At 42.6% G+C, this 18,711-nt stretch overlaps 1 protein-coding gene across 1 annotated transcript; it reads right to left on the reverse strand.

The window, feature by feature from the left end:
• Nucleotides 1-2,348: 2,348 nt before the first annotated feature.
• hsp90b1 (heat shock protein 90, beta (grp94), member 1) lies at nt 2,349-15,754 on the reverse strand. Its single transcript, XM_052029746.1, has 18 exons — nt 15,579-15,754; nt 12,719-12,806; nt 11,784-11,925; nt 10,588-10,704; nt 9,072-9,403; nt 8,714-8,825; nt 8,378-8,494; nt 7,310-7,426; nt 6,364-6,501; nt 5,595-5,672; nt 5,202-5,267; nt 4,653-4,922; nt 4,258-4,503; nt 3,818-3,954; nt 3,491-3,569; nt 3,039-3,194; nt 2,713-2,814; nt 2,349-2,630 (listed from the first exon to the last, which is right to left on the reverse strand). The coding sequence occupies exons 1-18, from the start codon at nt 15,628-15,630 to the stop codon at nt 2,601-2,603; spliced, it is 2,379 nt and encodes a 792-aa protein (XP_051885706.1). The 5' UTR covers nt 15,631-15,754; the 3' UTR covers nt 2,349-2,600.
• Between the last annotated feature and the right edge of the window lie 2,957 nt (nt 15,755-18,711).

An 18,711-nucleotide genomic window follows, 5' to 3' on the forward strand; every position in this document is an offset into this window, starting at 1 on the left:
CTGGACCAGTAATTTATCTCTTGGTACACAGCTAGGCTGATTATTGGTGGTCTGCAGAAAAATCAGGAAATTTAACCTGCAATAGTGGAAGGAGATTCGCAAGGAATAAATATTCAATAAAATTAAATTTTTTTGGGGGGGTAGATTACTGACTCATGTCTAATGGGTGAGGAATGGGGTTAATTGGCCAACTTTAAAGAAATGGTACAGGCACAATGATCAAATGGCTATCTGGATTGCATTACTCCAATGATTAAAGCATGTTAGGAAATAAGAACATTCAATGCTTAATCTAGAGGCAGGGGAAAGATGATTAGTCTACATTGAGAATCCTGTATCAACCACTAAATTAAATAATAGGGCCATGTTGTCCAGGCTCTGAACAGATGCTTTTCATATGCTTTGCACATGACTGATTTGAATGAAAATCAAATTTGCTAATATTAAAATAGAAAGTATTGTTGATTGAGAAAGTTCTGGTCTATAGGAAGGGATCAATGAACTGATTAGGTGGGCACAAAGGTAGCAAATGGAAGGACAAGGTAATGCCTGTTTGTACTTGGAGAAAATCAAACTTTTTTTATCTGTGATTTCAATTTAAGATTGAATGCATATCAGTAAAAGCCTTCAGGTAGCATGACTAGTGGACAAGGTGGTTGGTTGTGGCACACAGACTATGCCCTAATCAGTATAGCATGGTGAGGAGTGGAGGTCATGCTAGAACTGGTTAAGAGTTAGGCCATGTGTAGGTGGAATTCTTACTGTACTATAGGAAGGGTTTGATGGACGTGGCTTTAGGGTGAAAGGGGAAAGGTTTAGGGGGAACATTAGAGGGAACTTCTTCACTCAGAGTGGTGGGAGTGTGAAATGGGCTGCCATCTGATGTGGTAAGTGCAGGCTCGCTCGAGTAAATTGGATAGATACATGGACAAGAGGGGTATGGGCTGGGGGCAGGTAAATGGGACTAGCTGAATAATGTTTTGGCACAGACTAGAAGGGCTGAATGGCCTGTTTTCTGTGCTGTAGCTTTTCTATGGTTCTATGGCACTCAAGGTGCAGAAATTTAAGCATCTTGCTAGGGTTGGTGACAAGTACACACTAAACTAAAATCACAGGTGCTAGAAATCTGAAACAAAATACTGGAAACACTCAGGGCAAGCAGCATCTGTGGAAGCACTTCAGGCCCAAAACCAGTGAGTGTACTTCAGAACAATTTAGGTCAGGGCTTTCTCTGGAAAAGAGAATTTAAATTGTAGTGCAACTTGTATAACACTTGATAAACAGGGGATCCATTTCCCCAAGCAGCAACTTTAACTGGGGAGAACAGATGTTAATTGGTAGCAAAATTAGGGGAATGTTCCACTTGGAGCCAGAAATCAACTGCTTGAAGGTGTGGTACAGACACCACAATTACCTACCAGAGCAGTACAGAAATCTTGTAGATCAACAGTTAGTAAGTGGGACTAATCTTGCATTTATATGCCATATAAACAAAAGTAGGTTATTTGTCCCCTCACTTGGTCCCAGTCAAGATCATGGCTGATCTTTGATGCAACACCTCGCTAGTCTTGAAAACAAATCTCAGTATTCAGTGACTGAACCTCAGATTCACTGAGCAAGAAAATACTGCAGCATTCTGAATAGCTGAGACCAACTCCTGGTTCTCAACAACCCAGGCAAGGAAAACAATTACCTGCCCTTGTCAAGTTCCATGAACTATTTCAAATGAGATTGTCATTGAGTACAGACCTGATCTGTTTAAATCTGATGACAAACCCATTTAACAAGATCATAACTAATGCATCTCATCCCTAAAGCCCACCATGCAAGTGCAGTGGTGGAGCCTCCCAAGGGCAGAGAATTTCACATTCTTCCAAGCAGCATCATTTAATGGCCTATCCCTCATTCTAGACTTAACCATAGGAAAACATTCTCCCCACATCAACCATCACAAGTCCTTAGGAATTTTGTCCATTTCATTCCCACATTATTTAAGCTTAGAGGCCTAGGCCCAATCTCCCATGACATACCTGCAGAGTAAAATCAGTTTGACAAATCTTTGCTGCACTCTACTGCAAGTATATTCTTAAGAATAGTGAAGAATATTTTAATTGTGGACTCAAGTATCTTGTACTTAAATCCCCTTGCAATACTAACATTTAAGCACCTCACAATTGAGTCATTTCAAGATGTCCTCAATTCCTCTCCCCCCCCCCCCCCCCCCACATTATCAGCCAACATCCTCATCCATCTATATCCACCTCTTTCCCCACCCCACAATCTTCAGTGCTAATGGCCTCCTGTGCCACAAGTGCAATCCTGAAGCAACATCAAATCAGCAGTCAAAGTTTGAACGAGTTTGTGGAAAAGTTTTATTATGGTTTACATGACATTTCACAAATTGTCATTTTAAATATTACAAATTTACAGTCATTTCACTTCCACAGGGAATGTAAATAACATACAAAACTCCTTTGCCCTTCCAGACCTTTTAATAGGGATGAATATGAATTGTTTGTTCTTCAACATTGTTCAATGGTTTCACATCCCAGTACTTTATACCTCCCTATTCAATGTAGATTAATGACAGTATTAATCCCTTATAATTCATCTTTTGCATCTGTGGTTTCCTGAAATGGAAAGGACAAAACATAAGCTCTTTCATCTAAATTATAAACTCAAAGCATTAAATGAATTATGAACATGACCTACCTCAGTCTGCTCTTCTGTTTCTTCACTTTCCTCTGCATCCTCCTCTTTTACCTCATCTTTTGCCTCATCTTGTTCATCTGCAATTTCTTCATATTCTTCAACCTAAACAGGGTACAGCAATTCAGTTTCCTTCAAAGGTGCAATTCAACTTGACATTGAATTGACAGATCAAAAGATAGTCAAGTACAATTACTGTAGAATTTGTTAATTCAAATCTCACATGTAATAAACCACAAGGTAGTACAAATAGTTGAGTAATTAAATTTGGGGAAAATAGAAAGCAGTATTGGAGTGATTATAGAACAAATTGTTAAATCTAAATTCACCTGAGCATCGAGGTCTATGTTCATGCTTAGACGAAGCATTCTTTCAATCCTATCACCATATCCTTTAGTATCTGGTAACTGGTATCCTGAACGTAGTGTGGCAGTCTCAAGCAACACTACAGCAAGATCTGCAGCAGTCTTATCATCTTCATTTTCCTTTTAAAACAAAGATATTTCACATTAGTCTGTGACTCTTGTAAATTTTCTTAAGCCACTGGGTTTAAGACTAGCCAATTTAAACTCCACTTGTCCTTTCAGTACAATGTTTTGCTTGCTATTTGGCCTTTGGTAGTTATGCCATTTTTGCTAATGGACAATTTATGCTGTGGCAAGTGAACTCTTGGCAAAATCACTTTACAAAGGGCAACAAGCATAATCAAGGTGAGCAGAGCACATGCCCAATAATCGACAGATGCATCTCCTGCATTAGTAACATCTGCTAATAAACTTACCTTAACTCGTTTCAGCAATTCCTTAATCAAGGGATGTCTTGGATTAACTTCAAATGTCTTCTTTTGGCCAGAATAATAACTGCAAGAGTTAAAACATCAATAAACAAGTTTACAAGTAAAATCGAAGTCATTTCACTCCCATCCATTGCCCACTTTCAAGGAACAAAAGATGCAACTCAAAATGAAGCATACCAATAGCTAGGATGAATGCTCACCCTTTTAACTTGGCTGTTACTCCCCCTAAATAGCAGCTCATTCCCCCAAATGGCAGCTTTCCATAACAAATTAGGATCTGTACCATTTTAAAGTGATTAAAATCCAACTTACTTTGTGGAAATATCTTTTCCAGTCTGGTAGGCCTGGGCCTTCATGATTCTCTCCATATTACCAGACCATCCATACTGACTGGCCACCAGAGCACAAGGAGAATCAGTGAGACGCTGGGACAGGACAGCCTTTTCAATCTTTAAAAAGAAAGATTTTAATTTCTTACTTCAAAATTGGATCTAGTTAGTCCTAAATATTGAAACTGATTAAAACATCACTAAAACTTGTTCTGCTTTGTTCTGGAAAAGCAGTCACTCTGCACCAGTAAAACCTTATATTCAAAAACCTAGAAGACATGTAGAAGCTTTTTAGCAACAATTACTCAGCATGAAGTCACCATTAGTTCACCAAATAGTTTTTCTGACTATTTGCACTTGGATGTGATTTACAAGGATTTCAGACTTTAAAAGGTCAACTTTGCAACTATAAACAGCATATACCTTATCTTTCAGTGCTTTGTCTTTCATCCAGGTCAAGAGTGGCTCATACTCCTTCTCCATTTCTTCATGCTTTTCTTTTGCCTTTTCACTTTCATCAAATTTCAACCCTTCTTTGGCAACATTCTGGAATCTCTTTCCATCAAATTCAGGCAGAGCTTGGATACAGTATTCATCAACAGGTTCTGTAAGATACAGCACCTCATATCCCTTCTTCAACAATCTTTCAACAAAGGGAGAAGATTCAACCTGTAAAAAGTCATGTTGTACTTTGATAAACTACGCAGTGTTCTTAATACTTCAATATAATTTTAGAATTGAGAACAATTGAAAAATTTAGTTGATATTGTAAATGTGACTTTCAATGCTCATGATCAATCAATGGTATCTGCCATCACCTCTTTTCTGCTTGCTCCAGCCATGAAGTAGATCTTGTCTTGTTTCTCTTTCATTCTTTCCAGGTACTGCTCTAAACTAGTCTGTTTGGACTCATGGTGAGAAGATTGGAACCGTAGCAATTTAGCCAAACGTGTTCTATTGGAGTGATCCTCGATTACTCCCAACTTGATGTTGGTCCCAAATTCCTTCCAGAATGTTTCTTCGTATTTCTCTTCTGCAATCTTCTTGATCATATCTAGGGTTTTACGTACTAGCTTCTTTCTAATGACCTATTTTAATTAGAAAAAAGTCAATCCAGTTCAGCAACAGAACAAAAGGCAACTATTTGTAATTGAAGTTTTCTAAAGATGTAAAGTGCTATTGCAACAATTTGTGCACAAATTAAATCTAACACTTAAGATAGTACTGAAGCACAAAAGCTACCTGGTTTTAAGTCAAGAGCTCAACTTCTGGAAATCCATTTACACTTTCTCATTGTGTTGTTAATTTATTTGATATCTCATACTACTACATTCAGATATTCAACATTAAACTTAAGCAGCGTATACCTTCAGCAATTTATGCTGTTGCAGAGTTTCACGGGAGACATTCAAAGGCAGATCATCTGAGTCCACCTGTGGGAAATAAAAATGTTAAATGCAGGATCTTAAGTGTCCAACTGCCACATATGAAAGACATTTTCTAACAAAAGCTCAAGTTCAAAAGGGTCTATTTGACTAGAACATTTACATTTCTCAGTTCCTTCAATGTGCAAATAATTCAAACACCTGCATGCATCAACCAAATTTTAAAAAGTGAAATAATTTTGCTCAGCTTACAAGTATCTACTGTACACAAAATTAGATCTTGGCAAATTAGGTACAAATTCAATTTAAGATCAGTAAGTCAAGTTTGATTCTGAATTTTTTTTGCCCAAGACCACATGCATCATGAATACTTACCACACCCTTGATAAAATTCAAATACTTGGGCATCATATCATGGAAGTCATCTGTGATGAACACTCTACGAACAAACAACTGCAACAAGAGGAAACTTGATTAATGGTGGTATTGATTTTGACCTTTTACAATTATTGAAAGCTATTACTAGAGCAAAAAAAACCATCATAACTAGAGGACCCCGGTCTTAAGAGGACTAATTGAGCACAAGATTCCTACAGAGTTGCAACTTAAGCTCTGGATGCTCTATTAAGCATTTGAGAAAGATTATCTTGATGGCTATAAATTCAGTCAAGATATAGGGATAGTAAGTGACAATGAGGAAGAATCAATCCAATCTTGCTGAATGGCTTTAGTATACTGCGTTCCTATGTTTTAAATCAAATAGGATGTGCTTCAAACTGGCATATGGAAGCACCCTGAGACATTAAGGCTTCACTGCTGTACTAGCTTCTGAATTTGAAACTACACAATACTGTAATGGAGAAATTTGATTGGTATTTCCAATACACAAAAGCTAACAGAGAAGCAGGTAGGAAAGTGGTGCAATTTTCTTTGAAATTAGATACAAATCAGTATCATTGTCTGATTTAATTGGACCATACATTTTCAGTAAGAGTGCAGAAACCCCTTGATATTCTCATTCCATTGTTCATGTACAGCAAACTGAGGCAACATTTTTCAAAAAAGTACTAGCTAGTACTGGTAGCAATTCTGGCAAGTATGACAAAATTTCTGAAGATTCAAATTTTTTGGCAATTCAACACACCTTAATGTAGTCAGATTTTTTTGATCCATATTCATCAAATAAACCACGGGGTGCAGTTTTGGGCACAAACAAAATAGATTTGAATGTTACTTCTCCTTCAGCAGTAAAGTGGATATGAGCAATTGGTTCCTCTGTGTCCTAGGGAAAAGAAACCTTTGGTCAATGACATTAAATACTTTGCGATGTGATAGGAGTTCTCCTTTTGTTGCATCATACTTGCATTTTGCAGACAGTGATGATTTTCAGGAGCACCCACAAAAATGTTAATAGTAACCCTGATATTTGAGTACCATCAGCCAAGCATGGCACATCTCAATGTGTTTAATGGCTTCCTTGTTCAAATACCTTCAATGGACCCAATGAAATGAATCCAAGTCCCTCAACATTCTATACAACTGCCAAAAGCAATTTTATTCCTTCACAAGCTTCAGTCTGCACCTTTGACAGCTGACCACATCATTTCCAACTATCATTCACTCTCCTGATCTTCAGCCCATCATTAATTTGTAATTTTACTCTGCAAGTTTAACTTGCCCATTTATGAAAGGTAAACACATGCTTTTCTCTGTAGATAATATGACCCATTAAGTGTTTCCAGCATTGGATTTTAAAATCTTGCCTGCTTAAATGCCTTTAACTTCATTTCATCACCAAAACCCTGCTTTGATTATGCCTGAACAATGAAAGCAGAGCAGCCAACAATCAATGCTGCAGCAACTCTCAAAATTGTTCCATTTAAGGCTTACATTAAACCTACTTCTGGTTAAATTTTTGGTCACCTCCTTGACACCTATAGCTCACAGGAACATTTCTAAAGTTTGATGAAGTGTGTTGGAATACTCATTAAGGCACTACACAAACTAAGATTTCTCCCAAGTACTAGATCATTCTGTGAAGCAATTTGAGGCTGCAAATGTTTAAGTAAAAGATTTTCAGAAAATGTTACCTTAGAAAAGGTCTTATAGAAAGCGGTGTACTCATCATCTTCTATTTCTTTCGTTGGTCTTTGCCAGATGGGTTTAATGTCATTCATCAGCTCCCAATCCCAGACTGTCTTCTCAACCTGAGAGAATTAGGAGGTCAAACAAAATATAGGGACAGGAAGCCATAGGAGCCCCTCATATACATTTGCCATCTTGCTCTCATCTTCCCATGGCTCCACAAGCCTTCAAAAACATTTTCAGCCAATTCTCCTGAAAATATTGCTATGGCTTAGATTTCCATTAACTTATGGAAGAGTGCTTTCTAGCTTAACAGTCTAACTCTGGCCTCTGAAAAATTGAAAAGGGAACTGACCAAGGTAAAAATTTGTCTGTTGAATATCAAACCACAAAGATCACTATCTGTACTCAGGGATATAACCAATCCTCAAGCTTCCCGTTTAACCCTGTGGCTCTGGCAAATTGTACCATAGATTTTTGGGTAGAACATCTTTGACACATTGGGTAATACCCAGGCTCTAAAAAGTAATGATTTCCACTCATTTTGCTCCTCTACAGCATTTATGAGTACTGCAGTGTTTCAGCAAATCTATTGTTGCCAACATTTGGTTTAAAAACTGCATCCTCAGCCCAAGTACCTGAACACAATCATATTTAATCTAGTTAACAAAAAACACTACAATAATCTAGCACCCTTGGGACTGACAGTGGCAGACTAGATTTTCCAGACTACTGAATGTTAGTTTTAAATACAGACTTAGTTCACCTTTTAAAAAATGCTACCATTACACTAAAAGTTTCCTGTGAAACAGTAAGGAAGTAGGAAACAAGCACTCTGGAACCCAGCTCTGGTCACAACCCTACTCATGTCCCCAACCTCTGGCACTTCAAGCCCCAATGGAAGCTCCAGCTACACAGCAGCCCAGTCTGTACTCTGGCCTTGGCACTCAAGATATGGTCACAGGCTGCTGATCATATTTCCAAGCCAAGTGATCCAGATGCCAGACCACCACATTTCCAAACAATTGGAGTTTATCCTAACCAATTCTTTCAACACTAACCAAGTTTCATACCTTCTTTGTTTTTTCTTTTTCTTCACTTTCCTCTTCAACTGCTGCCTCATCATCATCCTTCTTTTCATCTGTCTCCTTAGTTTCCTCCTCATCTATTGGTTCTTCAACAGTTTCTGTCTATTAACAGAAAATTTGCATTATAGAAATTACACAAAGAAACAAATGACTGCAGAAGCTGGAATCTAGATAAAAACATGATGCTGCAGGCCAGGCAGCATTCATGGAGAAAAGCAGGCAGTCAACGTTTCAGGTTGGCACCCTTCTTCAGGACCTGAAGGGCCTTGACCTATAGAAATTATACATGTATCATAATCCAATTTATTAATTCAGAATTACCTTACTGCTCCAGATATAGATAGGAAAGTTGATGAATTGGGAGTACTTCTTCACTAGATTTTTGATGGTTTCCAATTCAAGGTAGTCAGATGCCTCCTCCTTCAAGACTAATCTACAATGAACAGGTAATTTAAAGATTAGACAATCACATTTAGAAAAGCAATATTAACTATTTCAAGCAGAAAAGTAGCCAGATCATGTTTCACCATATTTTAAACAAATCACTTTTAGAAAGCCAGTAACACCAACCACACCCTCTAAAATATTGTCATCAAGACAGACTTCTCCCCCCAATGAAAAGTGTTCCAAGCCCAAATCAATTTCAGTATAAATTTGAAAGAACTGGTCTTTCACTTACGTGATGGTTGTACCTCGTCCCAGTGTGTTTCCTCGAGGATCCTCTATTATGGAAAACTCATTGGAGTCAGATTCCCAGATATGCTGTGTACCATTGTTGTGCTTGGATGTGACAATAACCTTATCGGCCACCAGGAAAGCAGAGTAGAATCCAACACCAAACTGACCAATCAACTCTGAGGTGGACTGATCCTCATTTTGCAACTCTGTTAACTTGTTTAAGAATTCACTTGTTCCAGATTTTGCAATTGTGCCAAGGTTTCTAATTAGCTCATCTTTAGTCATGCCAATACCTGTATCTGTGACATGAAGCATGTTCTTCTCTTTGTCAGCCTAAGAAGAAAACAAAGTCTGATGTTTCTCAGCTATTTAAATATTTTGATCACCCTACCACCTTCTTGAAGGGTGCATGAAGACAAGATTGATTACTTGTCCCCAGCATAAAGGTTTGCATTTATGTATACCTTTCATATCACTGAGAACATCCCAGTGGCCTATAGCCAAAGTGCTTTTGAAGTGTATCCAGTCACAAGAAACATGGCAATCTGTGCAAGCAGGTTGCTGTTGGATCATATGGAAACTAACCCACTGAATCTACACAGACCATCAAGCACCAATTTACACTTTATTTTCCTCACATTACTATTAATTTCTCCAAGATTCTATCATTCACTTACACACCAAATGTAATTTACAGTGACTAATTAACTCACCACCCAAACATCCATGGGACATGGGAGGAAACCCAATCACAGAATGAGCAAACTTCCTACAGATAGGTCAACGTTGAACCTGGATTGCTGGAGCTAAGAGGCAGCAGCTCTACTAGGAGCTGCACCACCATTTGCTTGTGATAGAAATCCTGTTCAATGAATTCTGGCCAGTGCACCAAGGCTAACTTCTACTTTCCAAAATACTCTAGGAATCTTTTCTATACACACGAGCAAAGGCCTGGGGCACAGCTAGGATCACTGAATTGTATAAGAAACTCAAGCAAGTGGCCTTCTACTCCTATTTTCCAACATACTGGTCTTAATTCCTCCAAAAGGCAAAACCTCATACTGCAAATTCTCTTATGAGGGCAACTCCAGACCACCCTTCACATGAAAGCAGAATTTATGAACCAGGCCGTGATCTGGTTAGAGAACAGTAAATTAAAAAAGGTACAAATTATCGTTTGCCGATCTAAATGTGATGTGCTGCTAATACTCAAGAACAGACACTGAAGCTGGACAAATAGGGCATCAACTAAATGTCTTCAGCTGTGACTTTCATTATAGCTGTCCTCCCCAGATTATGAAAGCCTACAGGATGGAAGTGGCAACTGCTGTGGGGCAGTGGGCATCTTTTACCATGTGAGAACTCAGTTCACAGCTGCACTTCCAACCTGTGAACTGTCTGGGTTACAAACTGTTCACAGGAACTGAACCCTGCTGTGATCTGGGGAGGACTTGTACTACAGTAAAATAAATGATCCTGGTCTAATTTTAGACTACATTAAAAAATTGAAGTCAAACCTTTATCTTGATAGTCATCTCTTCTGTGGCATGTAGTGCTGTTTCATTTGTTAGTGATATCAATCTGATCTTGTCCAGAGCATCAGAAGCATTAGAAATCAGTTCACGCAGGAATATCTGGTAATAATCAAACATTAATAAATATTCAGCAATCAAATATATGCAATTGAGTACTCAACATATGCACTGGAACTATATCCCAGCACCTTTCAGTCAGAAACTTAATGTTACAATTTACTTACATGTTCACCAGAATACTGGGATCATTCCCATGGAAAAGCAAAACAAATTCACACTCATTTCAGAACAATTTCTCCCTTTGGCCCAAGAATCAAGGAAGCAATTATTGCCATTGGTCAAGTGCCAGAACAATCATTTCAGCTCTAGGGCATCGCTTGGTTTGCCCTAACCTGCACTGCTCAGAGAACCATCTTCAGCTACTGAATGACCTTCATTTCATGAGGATGGAAGAATGTTCACTGTTGATTGCACAGCACCAAATTCCATACACAACTCAATGTAATGAATGCAGTTAAGACCATGACAACATGCAGACATGGGCCAAGTTGTGGTAACATTTGCATAAGTGCAAAGCAATGACAGTTGCCAAAGATTATCTGCCTACTATTGATATTCAATAGCATTATCATCAAGTCCTATTATTAGCTTCAGATTTGGGGGGTGTTTTTTTTGGGGGGGGGGGGGGGGGGGGGGGGGGGGGAGGGGGGAGAGGGGGAGGGGGGGGTGGTCACCATCAACCAGCCACAAGAATAGGCCAGAGACTTACCTTTTGACACTGCAAATACCTCTCACTGTCTGCAATGCAGAAACCAGGAGTGATGAACATTTTCCAATTGCATGGATAAAACTATTTATACAGCATGGTAAATGCAGCTTCAACACTATCCAAGACAAAGCACTTGATTGGTACCCCATTCACCACTTTAAAGGCAATAAGGAATGGAAAATACTGGCTTTGACAACAATGCCCAAATTCCAAAACAAAGTTTAACCCTCAAGTCCTAGATTTGACAACATTTCTACTGAGTGGATACAATTCCAACAGCCTCTAAACAAATTGTTGAGCTAAATGTAATAGCTGAATGATTGACTGCAAGAACAAATACCAATTAATGATGCCCTAAATATTTGAAATCCTTCAGAAACGAACTAGCAAGGTGATGCTCTAAACTCACCTCTTTGTTTTTGTAAAGTGAATTAATGATCAACTTCATCATTCTGTTAACCTCTGCTTGGAACATAAATTTTTCAGCCTTTTCCCTTATTTCTTTAACTTGAGCAGGATTCAATCCATCTAATTGGATAGCTTCTTCCTCCCTTTGGGAAGAGTAAAAAGATAAAATAAATCAATGGCTTGGCATACTCACCCCACATGCAAGAGCCCACCACAGTTCAAAATACTTTTGTAGAAGAGGCACTTAAACAATTGTTAGGCAAGCCAAACACCCAAAGAACAGCAATTCACAATTCCATTATTTACTAGGATTTGGGCCATTCAATTGAAGCCAAATGGCTTGGAGACAGTTGAGTGAAACCAAGATACTATACAAATATATCACATAATGCTGGTGACATTTTTAAAATCAAGGTTACAGTCAGATTAATTCTGAAAGGTCAATCTAAATAGCAGCATTTAAAATGGATAAATTCTCAAATGCAGAACAGGCATACATGTTAGAAGGATGAAGTTACATGCCAGAAGATGTGCTATACAAATATATACCAAAGAATGTACTGTCCAAAACATTAGAGAATAACAAATCATTCATAGCACCTTTGTTACAACATCTTAAGCAGTTCACAAATTATGACATTAAGTGATCTGAGTATACAGATTCTGGTTGTTTAAAAAAAGCACCATTCAAGCTGTGGACAACATTAATTGCCCATTCTAATTTGTTAAGCTAGCATTTTTCATTGGTTCTCCTCCATCAAGGGAAGGAGTGCCCACCCCTTGCAGACATTATTAATTCATTGGTTTGGGACAATAATCCTGCAGCTTGATTGGCAGCATTAAGTATTAAATAATTGAATGCAACATGTTATGAGTGGGATTTGAAATTGTGACTTCTACATCAATGCACCAGCAACACCAGACAGAAAAACCCACCTCTTAACAACTTCATCGTCAGTTCTTGAGCCATCCCTACTCTTTCCCAGATCCTCCTCTACTGTTTCATCTTCTGCTCTAACAAGAGCTGGAAAAGTGAATGTATTCATTAAAAAAAAATCACAGCAATAATGAACAATCAGAACTTGAGCAACACTGCAGTGAAGCCTCTGAGACCCAGACCTCTGGGCAATGGGATCCTCATTGGAGGCTGTCATGATTTAGAGGGGTGCAAATCTTTCCTCTCCATCCCTACTCTGGGAGCTTCTAGAACAGGGGTTGCAGATAGGAGTCACTTGCATTTGTGGTGCTTGGCAGCCAATGAAGGGATTTGACTATTTGCTTGCATTAAGAATAAAGGGTTGGAATAAGGAGGAACAGCAGAAAAAGAAAAATAAGGTAGGTGAAGTGGAAACAAGTAATGTGAAGAACAGGAAACAAGCATGGTAACAGATTTTGTGCAGAAACTGGAGGGGAAATGGAGACAGAACAGTGCAAATTCCCAACAGGGTCAGGGAACATGGTGGAGACCCAAATAGTTAATACTACAGGTCAATAACCGTCATGCACACTATCAACTTAACCCAGGGGACAAAAGGACAACATGTTTCACCACAGATTTTGCCTGGCCCATTGAATATTTTAAGAACTCTGCTCCTATTCCAGTTTCTCAGCAATTGCATTTGGTTGTGTTCCTCAGTTGAAGGTGGTGGTGGGGTGAAGGGGTAAATGATCATCCATCTTAAGTGAATGGTGGAAGCAGATTTTTAATTGGGGGAATGATGATTGCATCTGAAGTGGATAGTGGGGGCAAAGGACCTTATTTTGGAGTCAAGGATTTATTTTTGCGGGGGGGGGGGGGGGGGAGAAGAGAGAGAAAAGACATGTCTGAAGTGGATGGAAGCAGAAAGAATCAGTTTCTTATGGGGGTGGAGAGAAAGATGATTGAAGTCCATGACTTGGGGGAGGGGCAAATCAATTTTTTGGGAGGAGCATTAGACTAGTGACAAGTGCATGGGGGGCACAGGTTTTCTTTTTCAGGGAGGAGAAGATGATAATTGTGCCTGAAGTGGGCAGTGGGAGAATTTTTTGGGGGGGGGGGGGAGAAAGAGGATAGTGCTCAGTGAAGGGGGCATGAAGGTGAAGGGAGAGGTGTGGGGGGAGGGAGGGGAAGAAGGGGGTGAAGGGAGAGGTGTGGGGGGAGGGAGGGGAAGAAGGGGGTGAAGGAGAGGTGTGGGGGGGGGAGGGAGGGGAAGAAGGGGGTGAAGGGAGAGGTGTGGGGGGAGGGAGGGGAAGAAGGGGGTGAAGGGAGAGGTGTGGGGGGAGGGAGGGGAAGAAGGGGGTGGCGGGAGAGGTGTGGGGGGAGGGAGGGGAAGAAGGGGGTGAAGGGAGAGGTGTGGGGGGAGGGAGGGAAGAGGGGGCAGGGATAGGTGTGGGGGAGGAGGGAAGGGGGTGAAGGGAGAGGTGTGGGGGAAGGAGGGGAAGAAGGGGGTGAAGGGAGAGGTGTGGGGGGAGGGAGGGGAAGAAGGGGGTGAAGGGAGAGGTGTGGGGGGAGGGAGGGAAGAAGGGGGTGAAGGGAGAGGTGTGGGGGGAGGGAGGGGAAGAAGGGGGTGAAGGGAGAGGTGTGGGGGGAGGGAGGGGAAGAGGGGGTGAAGGGAGAGGTGGGGGGGGGGGGTGGGGAAGATGGGGGTGAAGGGAGTGGGGTGGGGGGGGGAGGGGAAGAAGGGGGTGAAGGGAGAGGTGTGGGGGGAGGGAGGGGAAGAAGGGGGTGAAGGGAGAGGTGTGGGGGGAGGGAGGGGAAGAAGGGGGTGAAGGGAGAGGTGTGGGGGGAGGGAGGGGAAGAAGGGGGTGAAGGGAGAGGTGTGGGGGGAGGAGGGGAAGAAGGGGGTGAAGGGAGAGGTGTGGGGGGAGGGAGGGGAAGAAGGGGGTGAAGGGAGAGGGTGTGGGGGGAGGGAGGGGAAGAAGGGGGTGAAGGGAGAGGTGTGGGGGGAGGGAGGGGAAGAAGGGGGTGAAGGGAGAGGTGTGGGGGGAGGGAGGGGAAGAAGGGGGTGAAGGGAGAGGTGTGGGGGGAGGGAGGGGAAGAAGGGGGTGAAGGGAGAGGTGTGGGGGGAGGGAGGGGAAGAAGGGGGTGAAGGGAGAGGTGTGGGGGGAGGGAGGGGAGAAGGGGGTGAAGGGAGAGGTGTGGGGGGAGGGAGGGGAAGAAGGGGGTGAAGGAGAGGTGTGGGGGGGGTGGGAGGGGAAGAAGGGGGTGAAGGGAGAGGTGTGGGGGGAGGGAGGGGAAGAAGGGGGTGAAGTGAGAGGTGTGGGGGGAGGGAGGGGAAGAAGGGGGTGAAGGGAGAGGTGTGGGGGGAGGGAGGGGAAGAAGGGGGTGAAGGGAGAGGTGTGGGGGGAGGGAGGGGGTGAAGAGAGGTGAGGAGAGAGATGTGAGGGGGTTGAGGGGATGAACAGAGGTGTGTGAGGGGGAGGAAGGGGGAGAAGGGAGGGGTGCATGAGGGGAGGGGGTGAAGGGAGAGGTGTGGTGGGAGGGAGTGGAGAAAGGGGGGGTGGGGGGGGTGAGGGGGGGGGGGGTGAGGGGGGGGTGAGGGGTGGGTGAGGGGTGGGTGAGGGGTGGGTGAGGGTGGAAGATGGAGACAAAGTTTGGGACTTCACCCCCTCCTCACCCCCTCCTCACCCCAAAACCACGAGGTTCCCCTCACCCTGACCAACACCCCCCTCCCCCTCCCAAAAAAAAGCCACCCGCCCGCAGACCGAGGGGCTTCTCGAAGACGCCGAGCGGCGGAGGTTGAGGGGCGGGAGGGAGGTTTAGAAGGATCCGGAACCCGAGAGAAGGTTCCAGAAACCCCGCCGTCGAGCAACTCACCGAAGGCCAGGAGCGCGCACAGCAGCGCCAGGAACCAGGCCTGCTTCATCATCCTACCGATCGGAGGGCCTCACCGCCTCGCCTCGCTGCTCTGGGTGCTCGCCGTCCGCCACCGCTCCTTCAATAAAACCTCTCGGCTGGAGAGGGGGGGGGGTGGACGAAGGGAGAGGGAGGGGGCGGAGCCACAAGGCCGCGCCGGCGAGCCAATCGCAGCCGACCACGCAAAAAGCAGCCCACCAGTCAGAATCGAGTGCGAAAACGGTCGGACCAATCACCGCCTTCCATGTACCATCTACTACGTCGAGAGCGTGGCTCGCCCCAATTGGCGGAGAAGTGGCAGCCGCTGAAATGGTTCCAAGTATTTTTTAACTGGTGACTCTCCGAGCTTAGTGTTTGTATGAAAGAAGCATATATCGTGGGCGAAAAGCGTTTTGTACTATATAAAAAATTCAATCTGTTTTTTAACCTTTCTCTGAGTATCCTTCCGGGGTTGTCTGACGTGATTCTCCGGACCGTTTACCTTGGTAACGAGCCCGGGTAACGGTTGCCGTGGAAACGGGAGATGCTTCGGGCCCGGGGAAAGCGAGAGGGCCCAGACCAGGACGCGACATCTCGGTGAGCCTTGTTTTTGACAAAGTTTACGCGCTTAAAGCAAATATATGAATCTGGTAGATTCCAGTCACATAAGTTCATATTTTTAAATCTTATGAATTAATAGCATGCAGAAGTGTGTGAGCAAATGCTCAGAGGAACTTGCATTTATATAGCGCCTTCAACATACACTTTAAGAAGTCTCAAAATGCTTCCCAATTCACGAAGTACTTCCACAGTTTGTAGGCAGCAAATTTGTGCATAAGCTCTCACATGCAGTAGTGTGGTCATGCCCTAATAAGTTGTCTCGGTATTGGTTTATTATTGTCACTTGTACCGAGGTACAGTGAAAAACTTGTCTTGCAAACCGATCATACAGGTCAATTCATTGCACAGTGCAGTTATATTGGATTAGTACAGAGTGCATTGAGGTAGTACAGGTAAATACAGTAACAGTACAAAGTGTCACAGCTACAGAGAAAGTGCAGTGCAATAAGGTGCAACGTCACAACAAGGTAGATCATGAGGTCATAGTCCATCTCATCGTATAAGGGAACCGTTCAATAGTCTTATCACAGTGGGATAGAAGCTGTCCTTGAGCCTGGTGGTACGTGCCCTCAGGCTCCTGTATCTTCTACCTGATGGGAGAGGAGAGAAGAGAGAATGACCCGGGTGGGTGGGGTCTTTGATTATGGTGATGGTGATAGAGATAAGTATTGGCCGAGGTATGAGGGAAAGTACCTCAGAATTTCTTCCAGTGCTCTTTTCCATCCATCTAAGAGAAAGACAGGGCCATTATTTAATGTTGCATCCAAAGGTCATCAACACACGGTGGTGAGACCGCACTTGGAATATTGTCTGCTGTTCTGGTTGCCCAGCTATAGGAAGGATGTCATTAAACTGGAAAGGGTTGCAGAAGAGATTCATGAGGAGCTTGAGGGTTTGAGTGACAAGGATAGGCTGGGACCTTTTTTCCTGGAGTTTTGGAGGCTGAGGGGTGACTGTGTAGAGGTATATAAAATCACGAGAGGCATAAATAAAGTGGATAGCCACAGTCTTTTTCCCAGGGTAGGGGAGTCTAGACCTACAAGGCATAGGACTAAGTTGAGGGGGTAAAATTTTAAAGGGGCCTCAGGGGCAACCTTCTCACACAGAGGGTGGTGGGTATATGGAATGGACTGCCATAGGAAGCTGTAGCGGCACGTACAATTATGATGTGGAAAAGGCATTTGGAGATGTACATGGATAGAAAAGGCCTAGAGGGATATGGGCCAAATACAGACAAATGGGACTAGCTCCGCATGGACAATTTGGGCTATAGGACCTGTTTTTGTGCTTATAACTCTTTGACTCTAAGATGCAATATTCCTTCAGTTGTGCCATGGTGTGTTGACCTAGATTTTCATTGGCAAGAATACAAATTTACTGTTACGTACCAGCAACAATAGAAACACAACGAGCCATGTATAAATGTTAGAATCTTTTTATTAATAAACTACTTGTAATAATAAGAGAAATAAAACGTCAGATATTAAACATTGACCCCAAAATAAACTCGAAGTCTGTGTGGCAAATTCCCCAAACCCCAAGTCTAGGAATAGTTCTCAAAGTTCAGTTCAGCAAGTCATAAAGTAGAACTTTGAGCGAAGGCTTTTGAAAACCACAGTAGATTGTAGAGAGAATGTAGAGAGAATTCACGAAATCCACACATTCCACGATGGAACCCATACGACACCTCAATCACTGAAGAACTCAGTTGCTTTGTTCCGAAGTATCTGCCACCCCGAGGACATTCGATACATGCCCGCCCACAGAAATACCTGCTTTCCAGTGCAGGTTAACGACAAAGTGGACTCCACAGATTGCTCCAAAAATCCATACATGGATTATATAGTGACAGTCACAGCTATTGTTCTTCATCCATAGATACAGAGACCGGCAGTCAGGGTCTCTCTGTCTCTCTCTCTCTCTGTCTCTCTCTCTCTCTGTCTCTCTCTCTCTCTGTCTCTCTCTCTCTCTGTCTCTCTCTCTCTCTCTCTCTCTCTCTCTCTCTGTCTCTCTGTCTCTCTGTCTCTCTCTCTCTCTCTCTCTCTCTCTCTCTCTCTCTCTCTCACAGACTCTCGGTGCAATAGCCAGTATGCTCCAGTTATAGTCTTGCCATCTTGCAGATAACACCACACACACACACACACACACACACACACTACTACTCATTACTCTTCAGGTGCCTTAAAGGGACATTCACCAAGTAGCAACCTGGCTCATAACATTACTAATTAGGAGAAGGAGTACACAATTTCTACTCTCTGGTACTCAATAAGATCATGGCTGATCTGACTGTAGCCTCAACACCACATTCCCCCATCTATCTGTAGTAGCCTTTCACCTATTTGCTTATCAGGAATCTATCCTTTAAAATATTCAGACTGCTTCTGTTGTCCTTTGAGTTCCCAAAACTCATGCTCCTCTGAGAGAAAAGATTTTGCCTCATCTGTCTGAAATGGACAGAATCAGGTTTATTATCACTGACATATGTCATGAA

The sequence above is a fragment of the Pristis pectinata genome, chromosome 15, assembly GCF_009764475.1.
Source record: "Pristis pectinata isolate sPriPec2 chromosome 15, sPriPec2.1.pri, whole genome shotgun sequence".
In the NCBI taxonomy this organism is placed as follows: Eukaryota; Metazoa; Chordata; class Chondrichthyes; order Rhinopristiformes; family Pristidae; genus Pristis; species Pristis pectinata.

Bases quoted from the DNA above. Each gene is read 5' to 3' on its own strand.
- hsp90b1 (XM_052029746.1), bottom strand. From the start codon at position 15,630: ATGATGAAGCAGGCCTGGTTCCTGGCGCTGCTGTGCGCGCTCCTGGCC. The intron at 3,955-4,257 runs GTATATGCTGTT...TTCTTTTTAAAG, and splicing joins ACAAAGCACTGAAAGATAAG to ATTGAAAAGGCTGTCCTGTC. The intron at 2,815-3,038 runs GTGAATTTAGAT...TACCCTGTTTAG, and splicing joins ACATAGACCTCGATGCTCAG to GTTGAAGAATATGAAGAAAT.